The sequence below is a fragment of the Neolamprologus brichardi genome, chromosome 11 (assembly GCF_056152115.1).
Source record: "Neolamprologus brichardi isolate AB-2024 chromosome 11, ASM5615211v1, whole genome shotgun sequence".
NCBI classification, from domain to species: domain Eukaryota; kingdom Metazoa; phylum Chordata; class Actinopteri; order Cichliformes; family Cichlidae; genus Neolamprologus; species Neolamprologus brichardi.
In genome coordinates, this window is record NC_142114.1 from 12,411,525 (window position 1) to 12,425,461 (window position 13,937).

General features: G+C 39.6%; 1 protein-coding gene across 4 annotated transcripts; it reads right to left on the reverse strand.

Annotated features, from left to right (window-relative positions):
- Positions 1–11,181: 11,181 nt before the first annotated feature.
- LOC118454494 (phospholipase A2 inhibitor and Ly6/PLAUR domain-containing protein-like) lies at positions 11,182–12,742 on the reverse strand. Of its 4 annotated transcripts, none has more exons than XM_035909487.1 (6): positions 12,697–12,742; positions 12,322–12,438; positions 12,103–12,246; positions 11,743–11,853; positions 11,483–11,630; positions 11,182–11,236 (listed from the first exon to the last, which is right to left on the reverse strand). In XM_035909487.1, the coding sequence occupies exons 1-6, from the start codon at positions 12,740–12,742 to the stop codon at positions 11,182–11,184; spliced, it is 621 nt and encodes a 206-aa protein (XP_035765380.1). The 4 variants fall into 4 exon arrangements, with proteins under 4 accessions (XP_035765380.1, XP_087703878.1, XP_087703877.1 ...); XM_087847752.1 differs by having other exon boundaries at positions 11,182–11,306; positions 11,397–11,630; XM_087847751.1 differs by having other exon boundaries at positions 11,182–11,630.
- Between the last annotated feature and the right edge of the window lie 1,195 nt (positions 12,743–13,937).

Consider the following 13,937-nt stretch of genomic DNA (forward strand, 5'->3'; position numbering starts at 1 on the left):
GTGGGAGAAAGTACTCAGGCCCTTCATGTTAAACACTATGAAAGGCAGAAACAAGTTTAATATTCAGAAACCTAAAGTATGTATCAGCAGCAGAATGGACCTAAAAATAAATGTTTGTTTCAGTTCTGTGAAGCTTTGAGTATTTTGGATTAGTAGTACTGCTGTGTTTGTTGCATCATATTGCTGTAATTGTTTATGTACTTTATATATTCTGAGGTAAGTTGATCTATAGTGTTACATCATATTCTATAAGGATGTTATGTGTTTGTAGACTTTCTGCCCAGTTTGACCCATTTAGCAGAAGTCAGCCTGTTTAAGGCTCTGATATCTATTCTGTATGACTTAAAGCAGTTATGACATGGTATGATTTTCTCACCCAATAAAGGAATATTTAATATATCAGTCTACTCTTCATTCTATCAGAAACAGTTATCACAGCTCGTACTTTTTACACATATATGTAAGCAATGAGCCAAATTTAGTAATCCCAACATATTAAAAGAACAATATTTGTCTCTTATATATAATACATCTATAGATACACTGTCAAAGATACTTGTCTTTGAGTGAGATTTAAGATGATAGGAAATATAAATAAACTTGAACTGCAACTTGAATCTTTACTGAAGCTCAGTATTTGACACCGAGTTCAAACTCACTGCTGTAATAACTAATAATGATTAATATAATAACTATAATATTGGCCATATTATATTTACATTACCAAAGTGAGATGACTTTAGTCTCATGAACAACATTAGCTAATTGTTATTTACTAGCTAATCTTAAAATGACTGTTCAGTACAGAAATGAAGCCCAACAATCATGTTTTACAGTCCTGTGGTCTCAGCCTCAGATACTTATCAAATCACACAAAGCTCATGTAGAAACAAATGTACAAAATATGTTCTCCTTCATTTCTGTCAAACAAAGCTGTATGAAACATTTCCAGCTGTTAGTATCATGGTTGCTAGGCAACCTGGGCAGCGCGACGGAGGCTAGACAGTCCCATTTCACAAGCCTACAAGCCCCGCACTTCTGCCCTTAGCGGTCTTTGAGTACGCGGCCCTTGAGGACTGTTAAGGCTGCCTACTTTAAGGCTGCAGACCCTGAATTGGGATACAGCCATACATACATGTTTTGGTTCGTGCAACTGGTCCGTCGGGTTATTGTCTCCTCAGAAACATTTTCGTTGTGTCTTGTGTGCTTTTGCAGCGTTTTTCTTTTTGCAGCGCTTTTCTTTTTGCAGGTGTTTTCTGAAGTTGCAGTGCAGCGTTTTTCTTTTGGCAGGTTTTTTTTTTCGCAGCATTTTTCTTTTTGCAAGTGTTTTCTGAAGTTCCAGTCCGTTTGGCCTCTCAGGGCCACCGTAATGAGGCGACTGCTGAATGTTACAGGTGTTACAGGAGTGATACATCTCCTGTTGTCAGGCATGCAGGTATCAGGCTGTTGTTCTCCTTTATCTCATAGTGGACAGAAATTATTTTTTGGAGTGGCACAAATAATTTGTGTGGCATCAAATATGATGCAGAACAGCTGATTGTTCTGTAAATAGTTTGAAATGTTTATTTAGAAAAACGCCTTGGCTGCATTTTTAGGTTGCAGCTGCAGCTGCAAAAAACGTTGTTTGCAAAACTCAGTTACTTTTTTGAAGAAGTACCTATATAATTAATTGCCCAACATTGGTCTTTATGTACTGTATTTTGCAGACAGAGTTACAGGACTCTCTTCCAGACCACAGACTCATATATCTCATATCAATCACCTGGATCACCCGTTGAGAAAGAAAAAAGAAAACAAGCATTTAACAAGGGATAAACAACATCATGATGATCTATGGGAATATAACAGTAAATTCTAAGTGTTAAACATTATTGTGCAGCACGTAATATCGACAGCGCACAGTGTGCTTTAAGGTAGGAGCCAAAAAGGGTGTATTTTGTGTGTGTGAGCACCCGTGTGTACACCTGTGAGCATGAACACGCTTGTTTTTAAAAGGTTCCTACATGTAATGATCTGTTAGAGCCACAGCCCCATCCACCAGGGCATGAAGCAGGTATGGAGGAGATCAAAACTCCAGACATCCAGAGGCCCTCAGAACACAAGAGACCAAGGAAGACCAACAGAGGAGCAGCCGCGCCACTATCCCAGAAAGAGCTGAGGAGAGTCCCAGATGAGGGGTCACTCAGCAGCCGCGGAGCATAAGCCAGGGGGGGTTGTGGTGACGTGCCCGTGAGCTCCGCCGGCAGCCAGCTGCGCCAGAGTGACTGAGCCCCAGGCCGAGAGGCCGAGGGCACCTGTTAGGTTTTGTAATGTTGATTGTCATTTATGCTTAGAAATATCTACTTATATATGCTTAGAGTTTTATAATTAGTCTTAGATTGGTAGAGGTGTTTAATTAATTGTGTAGTGATAGGATGTGTGATCTTTAGCAGGCTGCAAAGGCTTGGTGTGCATTCAGAGTGTTCTGGAATCCACACCTACATCCTGGGAGCATGGGAAGAGGTCGTACCTTGTTTTATTGTTTTATGGTAGGATAAACGTGGCTATATCTGTTTTAGTCTAAGTGCCTTTTGTTTAGATAGACTGCTGGACTTTCCAGACCAGTAGGTTTAGGGAAGTCATTTATGGGGTCATACTCTGACCCCACACACACACCCACACACACACACACACACACACACACACACACACAATCCTTTGTTCACATGTATACCTATGTAAGATGTTATATGTTAATGACCCTATGCATATTCATGTAACCACAATAAAAGGAGTGCTATGGGGAACCTGGCTGAGAGTCTGACGGAGGTCAAGTGGTGGAACGACACTTGGCTCCAGGCAGGTCTCCCTCATGCATGAGTAACATGAAGAACTTTGCCTACTTTGTGTCTTGCTTTGCTGTGTAATTATATTGTCTTCAACGTTCCAGCGAATAGGTTCAAGCTACAAACCTATCAGCACCCCACCCCCGAAGTGGCCCGAGCGAGCCCCAGGCTCCAGGCCCCGATAAGCAGCCACCAAGGAGTGAGCCGGTGTGTACCTGGACGCCCATCCCCGGACACAAAGACCCACCAACGCACCGATGTCTGAGGGCGTCTGCCACTGGCAGGGGAAGTGGTGGGGGGAGATAGGCCTCCGTACCTTGGAGGGCTTGAGATTACTATATTCTTCCTCAGTCAAACAGCAGCACTCGTGATTGTTTTGCCCCCTGAGCTCCAGGTGCTGTGCCAAAAAGTGATCGTCGGGCAGAAAGTGATCGCTGCCCACGGGAGCGCGCGCTGCTGCTTAAAGCTGCAGCGCCCGGATTACTTACATAGATAGCTATTTCCGTACAACTGATATAAGGTGCGGTAAGCTGAAGACAGCTTCAGCTGTCTGTTTGTTGAAAAATAGTAACGCAGATAACGCACATTTTTTTGTTAGTAACGGTAACGGCGTTGTAACGATAGAAATAGTAATTAGTTTGATTACTCGTTACTGAAAAAAGTAACGCTGTTAGTAACGCTGTTACTTGTAACCCGTCACTGCTCATAATTCATATTTTACAAGTGGAAAAATGTCTCAAAGCAGAAAAAAGAACAAAACAACTGATCAACTGGTTAGATTAACTGTTGTGATATTCTGCAGATTGTGTTCACACAACATTTGAAAACACAGCTGGCTGAAGCAAAATTAAAATTGTACTGCCCTCATTTTACTGAGGCAGTGTACAAAGATGAGACAGGCCCTGATTAAGATTAACACTAGTGAGATGCATGCTACAACACTACACAGATGTTAATAATGATGATTTCTGAAAGAAACTGGGGGCATTTGCATGTACTATAGGACATTGATCTAAATTCAACAACTGAATCTATTTTTTTAGCAGTGTACAGACAGAGAGGGACATTCAATAATAAGAGACCAAAAACTGGACCTTGCATGAAGTCAATGTAATATAAACATGATAAGTTGGTGAATTTGAGCAAAATACATAAATAAATAAAACCCTGTGCCGATCATAAGTGAGTCAAATTAGTCTTAAAGGATAAAAACCTCAGTCCTCTTCTGTGGCACCTGGTGGCCAAAAATATGAAGAGCAGCTTGAATCTACAACTTGTACTGAACAGCTTAATTATGATTGCCCTTTCTACATACTGAATAAAGTGTAAGTATTAGATTTTTAAAAATATTGTTTGCTAGTTTATAAATAATTCTTCCCCCAGGTCCAGTTATTGCTAACTTCGTAGTTAAGTCATCTTGCTTTTGGGGATTTTTCTATCTGTGTGGATCTCTGTAATGTTTTTTATTGAGAGCCTTTGGCCGCTAGGTCAGCCATAAAACTTTGCATATTTTGAATGTGATTTGGTTAACTTGAATGACTAGGCAAGGCAAGGCAAGGCAAGTTTATTTGTATAGCACAATTCAACAACAAGGTGATTCAAAGTGCTTTACAGAGACATTAGAAACAAAAACAAATAAAAAGCATGATTTAAAATTGATTAAAACAAGCATACAAACTAACTAATTAACAAACAAACAAACAAACAAACAAACAAACAAACAAAACAGTATATAAAATCAAAACAGATAAAATCAGAACAGTAGATAAAATCAGTAGTTAAAATGTAAGTTTTGAGTGCGGATTTGGTGCTTTATTCAAATGCAGCTGAGAACAGGTGAGTCTTCAACCTGGATTTAAATAAACTGAGTGTTTCAGCTGATCGGAGGCTTTCTGGGAGTTTGTTCCAGATATAAGGAGCATAAAAGCTGAATGCGGCTTCTCCGTGTCTGGTTCTGACTCTGGGAACTGATAAAAGACCGGATCCAGATGACCTGAGGGATCTGGAAGGTTCATACTGGGTCAGGAGGTCACTGATGTATTTTGGTCCTAAACCATTCAGAGCTTTATAGACCAGCATCAGAACTTTAAAGTCTATCCTCTGACGGACAGGCAGCCAGTGTAAAGACCTCAGAGCTGGACTGATGTGGTCCACTTTTTTGGTCTTAGTGAGGACTCGAGCAGCAGAGTTCTGAATGAGCTGTAGTTGTCTGACGGATTTTTTAGGTAGACCTGTAAAGATGCTGTTACAGTAATCAAGCCTACTAAAGATGAATGCATGGACTAGTTTTTCCAGGTCCTGTTGGGACATCAGATCTTTTATCCTTGATATATTCTTGAGGTGATAGTAAGCTGATTTTGTTATTGTCTTAATGTGTTTTTCTAAGTTTAGGTCTGCATCCATCACTACACCCAAATTTCTCGTCTGGTTTGTGGTTTTTAGGTGTATAGATTGAAGTTCTCTGGTGACCTGTAATCGTTTTTCTTTGGCGCCAAAGACTATTACCTCAGTTTTGTTTTTGTTTAGCTGGAGAAAATTGTGGCACAACCAGTCATTAATTTCCTCAATGCATTTACCAAGAACCTGTACAGGGCCTCGGTCTCCTGGTGACATTGTGATATATATTTGTGTGTCATCTGCATAGCTATGGTAGTTTATTTTGTTGTTCTTTATAATCTGTGCCAGTGGGAGCATGTAAATGTTAAACAGAAGAGGTCCCAAGATGGAACCTTGGGGAACTCCACATGTGATACTTGTCTGCTCAGATGTGAAGTTACCTATTGATACAAAGTATTTCCTGTTTTCTAAGTATGTTTTGAACCAGTTTAGTACAGTTCCTGAAAGACCTGTCCAGTTCTCCAGTCGTTTGAGTAATATGTTGTGGTCAACTGTATCAAATGCTGCACTGAGATCCAGTAAAACTAAGACTGACATTTTTCCACTGTCTGTATTCAGACATATGTCATTAAACACTTTGGTCAGAGCGGTTTCAGTGCTGTGGTTCTGTCTAAAACCTGACTGGAAGGCATCATAGCAGTTATTCTGTTTTAAGAAGTAATTGAGCTGTTGAGAAACTGCTTTTTCAATGATCTTACTTAAAAATGGGAGATTTGAGATCGGCCTGTAGTTGTTCATTTGTGTCTTGTCAAGATTGTCCTTTTTTAGTATAGGTTTTATTACAGCCGTTTTTAGTGATTCTGGAAACACACCTGATAATAAAGAAAAATTGACGATCTGTAACAGGTCTGACTCTAAAGTCTTTGAGACCTTTTTGAAAAAACTTGTTGGCAGGACATCTAAACAGCAAGAGGAGGAGTTCAGTTGACCTAAGATGTCCTCCAGGTCTTTGCTGTTAATCGGGTGAAACTGTTTCATGGTGTTTAAACAGTTTTTCGGTGGACACAGTACATATTCTGGATCTGCTGTTGATGTACCAATTGCTTGTCTAATCTTTTGGATTTTTTCTGTGAAGAATTTGGCAAAGTCATTGCAGGCCATGGTCGAATGAAGTTCAGCTGCCACTGACACAGGAGGGTTTGTTAGCCTGTCAACTGTAGAAAATAAGACCCGAGCATTATGACTGTTTTTGGTGATGATGTCAGAGAAGTAGGACCTCCTTGCACTCCTCAGTTGTAAATTATAATTGTGAAGTTTCTCTTTATAGATGTCATAATGAACCTGGAGGTTTGTTTTTCTCCATCTGCGCTCAGCTTTCCTACACTCTCTTTTTTCATTTTTCACTAGTGTGGAGTTTCTCCATGGAGACTTTTTCCTTCCAGAGATAACCTTCACCTTAATGGGAGCAATTGTATCCATTACATTTAACATTTTAGCATTGAAGCTATTGACGAGCTCATTGACTGAACCTCTGGACAGGTCAGGTGTTAATGGGAAGACCTGGTTAAATATCTCACTACTGTATTCAGTTATACACTGTTTTGTGATCACTGCTGTTGATATATTTGTGTGGGCTGAGATTTTACTTTCAAAGAAAACACAGTAATGATCAGACAGGCCCACATCAGACACAGTAACCTTTGAAATGCTCAGGCCCTTGGAGATCAGTAGGTCAAGAGTGTGTCCTCTATTATGTGTGGGCTCTGTTACATGCTGAGTCAGCCCAAAGTTGCCCAGAGTGTTACTCAGGTCTTTAGTCCCTTTATCCTGAGGGTTGTCCACATGGATGTTAAAATCCCCAGCAATAATTACACAGTCGAAATCAACACAGATCACAGACAGCAGTTCACTGAGATCATTAAAAAAGTCTGTGCAGTATTTGGGAGGCCTGTAAACATTAAGAAACACAACTTTGGATGGGGCCTTCAGCTGTAAAGCCACATATTCAAAAGACTGAAAACGTCCAGGAGATAGCTGCTTACATTGAAATGATTCATTAAATAAGACAGCAACCCCTCCTCCTCTCCTGCTCACCCTGGCCTCACTGATAAAACTGTAGTTAGGAGGGGTCGTCTCGATGAGAACAGCTCCACTGTTACTTTGGTCCAACCAAGTTTCAGTTAAAAACATAAAATCAAGGCTGTGCTCAGTGATTAAATCATTAATTAAAAATGTTTTCCCAGCTAAAGATCTAACATTTAATAAAGCCAACTTAAGTGTTTTAGAGGCATTACTTGTCCCCTCATGTTTGGGAGCAGTCTGTGGCACACAAGGTATGTTTACTATATTTAAAGATCTTTTAGAGTGCAGCTCTCTGTGTTTTGACCAGGCCACATGTCTCCTTCTGTCACCTAAAAGTACAGAAATTTTAAAACCTTCTAGTAAACAGGGTCCCAGCTTCTCCTGGGAAAAGTCACCACTGCCATAATCCTCGCAGCCCGGACCCTCCACACATCAGACATCAGACTGCGGAGACAGGGCATGAAGGTGGTAAGGAGGAACTAAGGGGGGCGAGGCTGGGCAATGTGACTTCGATTGCTCTGTTGAGGGTGGGGCTCGATGGCGAACCTTTGGCTGCTCTGGTGGGGGGTTTATGGGGGACAAAAAGGGATTGGGCCGGGGGGTAGATCTGAGCCCAGCATTGACCCGCTCCATCATCTCCTCAGTGAATTTCAGGTGTGGGGAGGAGGGAGAAAGGGAGGGGGAGGAGGGTGATGGCCTGTCAGGGGTTTGGGGGACTGGGGAAGATTGTGGTCCCTGGTCCTGGTCGTTGGTGTTGTTAAGAGAGTTGGAGGCAAATAGGGACCCCTCATTTTGCCTCTGATGTCTCTCCTTTCTGAGGCTCTTCCTGGGTGGGGGCAGATGGAGCTCCTCCTCAAGGTTTCTGCTGGGCTTTGTCTGTTCTTGGAGTACTGTTTGTTCCTCTTTATGAGATAACTCCTCGTTTATCTCAGCCTTGGCACCAAGCACAGATGGATGACGTATGGAATAAAACAAGTTGGAGGTGAACAGTTTCACCCCTGACTTGTTAAAATTAAATCCATTTGCTTTAAACAGATGCCTGCGTTCCCAAAAAATATTAAAGTTGTTGATAAAATGCAAGACATGATTTATGTCTTGGTATTGCACCAAGACAGTCCAAGGGGGGATTATCGCTTGAGGATTTATAATAGTGCACAAAGTCTACTTTCTTGGTCATGTTATCTGTGCTCCTTAGCTGTGTACTAGCTTGCTCATTGCCATTGTTTTGAATCAAAGGCAAGGTTGTTTCATTTCCACACAGTCCATTTACCTCCACGTTTACTTCTAAGCGATGAATTTTTGCCTCCAGTGCTGCAATCTTCTGCAGGAGGCTGTGGTAGTCATCTGTGGAGAGGGAAGGCATCTTGTTGCTAGTTAGCCTAGCGGTTAGCACCTTTCCAGGCTATTGAGGCTGTTCGGTGCCCAGACGCTGTAATCAGGCTTCAGCTGTGTCTAGGCCACAGACACACGGAGCGCTGAGGATAAGGTAACTGTAAAAATGTTGCTGTTTCTGTTAAGAACACTTTAGTCCTAATGATCTATAAGTGTCCAGAAGCTATCGCAGGTAAGCTCATATGGAAAAAAGGGAAAAATCAGCATAAAAATCAATAAAAGAAGCAAAGCATTTAAAGAGCAAAGAGATGAAGCGTCCGCACTCACAAAAGGGGGAGGAGTAAGGCCTCAGTGGATATCTTGGGATACTTGTGGATAAGTCACTAACCAAATTTAATCCATCCGTCTTCTTTTGCTTATCCAGGGACTGTCACCAATCAAATTTAATGAGCAGGAGAAAAAATTGTACATGTGAGGACAAGAAATGACAAAAAAAAAGACATTAACAAAAAAAAGACACCCTTCCCCCATAATCTTTTATTTACAATATTGTATTTGGTGAAAATGTTCTGATTGTTCACACGTTATTTTCTTTTGTTGTTGTAAAATAATGTGTGCGCCAGTCTCCAACAAGACATAGCGCTGGAAGAGTAGTTATTCTCTGTTACATCACAAGAGGGAGTATCTCCTGAAATGAGCAGCTGAAGTGGGAGTAAACGAGCCAGGCCACTAACCTAATGCAGTGCGCCTAACAAAAGCTGTGTGAAAGTGTGTACAAGCGTGTAACAATATACTACTATGGCTATATATTTGCACTTAAGCAGATAAAAATAGTAAATAACTTGACCTTGGTCTTAAGATAAGTCCACATGGTTGCAGGGAATGTGGGAAAGTTGGCTGTTAATTCCCATTATGTGTGGTTAGTGTATATTTATTGTTAGCAATGTAGATTAGCCATGAAGCTACCGGTTAGCAGCTAGAGCTAATTTGCCAGTTTGTGTGGAAACCTCGTGGCACTGTGGTGGATGTCTACCTGTACTGGGCTGTAATCACAGTTAATTCAGGGAATCACACTTTTGTTTAGGTTTATTTCGTTTATGCTACTGTAAGAAGTATTGGTGTTTTGAGTTTGAAACAAGCCAGGCAACTCACCATAATACAGTGCGCCTAACAAAAGCTATGTCAGATGGTGTACAAGTGTATAAAAATGTCTATATATTTGCAGAAGTTACAGTAAAGGCAGACTCACATGCTGGTTTCAATTCCTTTTAATCTAAGTGTGCAACATACAACAAGAATTGCATTTTACAGAATTCTTCATGTGAAAGTTATCCATGTTTTATTTGTGTAACACAAAGTCACTCATAATGTGACCTCTGCTAAATGTAGCAATGTAGTTTTCATCTGTTGTTTGCAAAGTTAAACAACCAACTGGGCAAAGATCTAAGGCTTCATAGGGTCCATAGTGCAGTGCTATCTGGGTCTAGATAATTAAATACATACTAATAAGTCTCCACGATTAAAGAAGAATAACAACTATGCTGCACTATTCTTTTAATCCTGATGCTGCTGAAGGCCTTTTTAAAGCTTCTTTAAATAACTGAATTGTTGTAGTTTTAATTGAGTTCATTTGATTTATATTTCTGTTTTATTAAAGTGATTTGTTTCTTTTTATTTTTGAATCAGTTCATTTACAGAATCCTCTTTAAGATTGTTTTATTTCATTGCCGAAGCATTATTAGGCTGCAAATAATTGTTTTCATAAGACAGACTTGTAAATTATTTATTTATGTATTTTTATGATCAGTGACTTTTTAGTAGAATATGCTGTGCAATCAGTTTGTGTGGTGGTTCTCAAAGTAAGTTTCAATACAGTTTAAGCACAGATTAACTGTGATGGATATTTTAGATATATACGTATAATTACGTACACATGTTAACAATGACATGCACCTGTAACCAGATGATGTTTGAAGCCTAATTATCTTCCTGATGTGATTTATTTCTCTCCTCTCTCTCTACACACACATATATGTGTGTATATATACACAGCACCAAAATTATAATGGCTTAAATATCTACATAAATATTTTAAGAAGTGGTGCTGAAGGTTCTACAGGTCCAAGATCAGTTAAAACAATTGTATTTAAATACAGGTTATTCTGATGTGTCACCAAGATCTAAAGGAAGACTTAAGTTGTCACGTTCAAATGAAAACTGACTGTACATCTGCATCATTAATGTTTGTGTCATTCATGGAAGGACACTAGCTGCTGGGAGATTTCAAGTGACATAATAATGAGTATACACACTTTGTACTTTCTGACACTATTTCTATGCATTTGTTTCGTTTACAAGATTTGCCTGATGATTTTTTTTTTTTCATTTTAACCTTCAAGTATCAGTTCAAAATGTTTTAGAAATGTTAAAGAAAACACAAATGCATAAAGTACATTTTTTTAAAGGAGCAAATTTTAAAATATTTGAGAAAAAATAAAAAGACTGTTGTTTATGAAACTATATTTTTTGACCGAACTCTTGGTGAATATGTGGAAGTATTGTGAAAGTTTAAAGAAAAACTGGGCTGTGCTATTTTTTTCATCACCTAAGAGAACAAGACCAAAGCGATCAGCGGTGCCACAAAGCATACAAGGATGGTACTTGTTGATTTGCCAGCAGTTGTGCTGCTGGGCTGTGATCCTGTTGTTGTGCCAGCAGTTGTGCCAGCAGTTGTGCTGCTGGGCTTTGATGCTGTTGTTGTGCCAGCAGTTGTGCTGCTGAGCTGTGATGCTGTTGTTGTGCCAGCAGTTGTGCTGCTGAGCTGTGATGCTGTTGTTGTGCCAGCAGTTGTGCTGCTGAGCTGTGATGCTGTTGTTGTGCCAGCAGTTGTGCTGCTGGGCTGTGACGCTGTTGTTGTATCACTGTTGCAGAGGTCACCCTGGCAGCAGCTGACTTCTCCTCCAATGATTCCTGAAAGCTGTGCAGTTTGTGTGTTTGAACAAATCATCTTGGAGGCGCAGCCCTTTACTTTAGTAGTTTCCCCTCCTGCATTCACTGAGAAAACAAAAATTATTCTACTGTGCTGCAAGTTTGAAAAAAGGAATCACTGAATGTTCTTCTAATCAGAAAAGAAACATACAGAAACTTAATGTTCTAGGCCTGTTACCTTCTGCTGAAATGCAGTAGTCCTCATTTCTGTTGCAGTTTAGAGTTTTGGTGCAGTCATTTCCATCACATTGCGAGCATTTTTTCCCATTTGGTGAGGGTATGCTCCAATCTATGAAGCACAAATATATATGTCATATTTGTTTCCTTGATTATTTTATCAAAGTGCCAAAAAACATCAGATATGCAAATACTGGATACTTTAATCCTCATCCATCAGGAGAACTCAGTTATTGAGAAAAAATAAATTTTCCTAAACCTGGCTCACTTTGTAACTTTTTCCACAATATTAATAAAATCTACTTATTTATCACAACAGGAAATACTATTTCAAAATACCAAGAAACATGTTGTAAATTACCAGGGACATCTTGAGAGTTGCACAGATCAGAGGTGCAACACTTGCTGTTAGTTACAACTTGGGCAAATCCAAAGTTGACTGAGCCACTGAAGCACTGATCAGGCGTAACACAAGTTCTCCCCATAAATTTAAATTCTGAACCACCTGAAACCAAAGAGGAACCATTGTAAACTCGGTCACTTCAAAAAATAATAGAAGAACTATAAAATACCATTTTACCCATATTTGAAATCATTCTGACTGAACCACACTGAGTATTGGATGGACATTCTTTTGTTGTCTCATTGCAGCTTCCAGATGGTCCTGGTATGCATTCATAACATTCCAATGGACATGCTGATAAAAGACATTTAAATAAGGAGTTAAATCAACTTTTCTTGCATTAACCGTACAAATCCTGAAACTCCAACTAAAATAAATAGATTCAAACAAAAGGCTAACAGTACAATAAATAGTACAATAATTTGTAGGAAGTAGACACATTTTTTGCTGGGTTATAAATAACATGATGTAAAAGCAATAAAAAAAAGTTTCATTGAAATTACAGAACTTTCTTTAAAATGTTAAAGAACAGATAACCAAGGAAAAACTTGCTTTTAGGGAGCAGCAGGATCCCAAGGATCAGCACAAGGATCTGCATTCTGTGATGGTCAGATAGAAGTGAAATTTAGTTTAGTTTCTGTTCAGGTTGTAAGTAATTCTTATTGGGGGAGTGGTTTCTCTCTCTCTCTGACCACAACTTAACCCTTCCTTTGACAGTGAAAGAACCTGACAATCAATTTTTTTTTTATTTGCATAGCAAATATTAGCCTTTGTTAAATTTGTAAATAAATTATCTTATTGGTAAACACTTGCATTTCACACACTTTTGGTTATTTCAATTTCAGAACTTTTTAGACATGCTTCTGAGATCCTGTGAAAGCTGGTAAAACTGAAGCATAGTTGCCATCAGTCTCTATTTAAAGGAGAAGGCTAGTCCAACAATAACACTTTGCATGCTTTGAATATGATTTGGTTAACTTCAATGACTGACTACCTTCTGGAAAAGCCACTAATGAAATGTAGTCAATTAAAATCCAGGTACAAAACTCTTGTGCAAATATACTGTACAAATATTACTAGTCTACTAGTAGAATTTTATTCTACTAGGCTAGTTGCACATTGCAGGTTGCACTCACTGCTGCCACTGCCGTATAAAAGTAAATAGAAGGAGAGAGACCCCTTCCTCTACCCTGGAAATTTTGCACTTGTTCCACAGTGTTATGACCTGGCTCAAAAGCCACAACATAAATAGGGAAACTAACACCAGAATTTCACAGGGAAGAGGGTGTAACACACAGGGATTAGACATGGTTTCTGTGGGAGCTCAATGGGTAAAGATGTTTATGATGGCTTTGTCCTGTTTTTTTAACAGGTTATATGAATATGACTAAAATGACAGAATATATTATTTTAAATGTGAAAAGAAGTTTATAATGTTTACCAGTGTTTCTCAATGATAATAGTATTTGGCTGCGGAGTTTTGAAACCATGGTGGAGAAGGCAGGGTGTCCTCTATAGCCGGGGACCAGGAAAAACAGTGGGTATGTTCCTGACCCTAAACAACTGTCATGATCCATGATCCATGTTGGCCCAGCAGTCTTAGTATTCATGTATTTTTGTATTTTGTTCCTTATTTGATTTCCCCTTGTGACTTTTATCCCCTGTGTGCCCCTCTATGTATCTGTGAGCCCTCGTCTCCCCTCCTTGTGTTTCATTCCATGTTTCCCCAGCCCACTATGCCCGTGCTCTCTCTCTCCTCCTGTCTGCTCCTCTGTGTACTTCCTGTTTTACTT

Coding starts and splice junctions, on each gene's coding strand:
- LOC118454494 (XM_087847750.1), bottom strand. CDS start 12,742: ATGCAGATCCTTGTGCTGATCCTTGGGATCCTGCTGCTCCCTAAAAGC. Junction 12,439..12,681: donor TAAAAGCAAGTTTTTCCTTG/GTTATCTGTTCT, acceptor GTCTTTTATCAG/CATGTCCATTGGAATGTTAT. Junction 12,247..12,321: donor CAGAATGATTTCAAATATGG/GTAAAATGGTAT, acceptor CTTTGGTTTCAG/GTGGTTCAGAATTTAAATTT.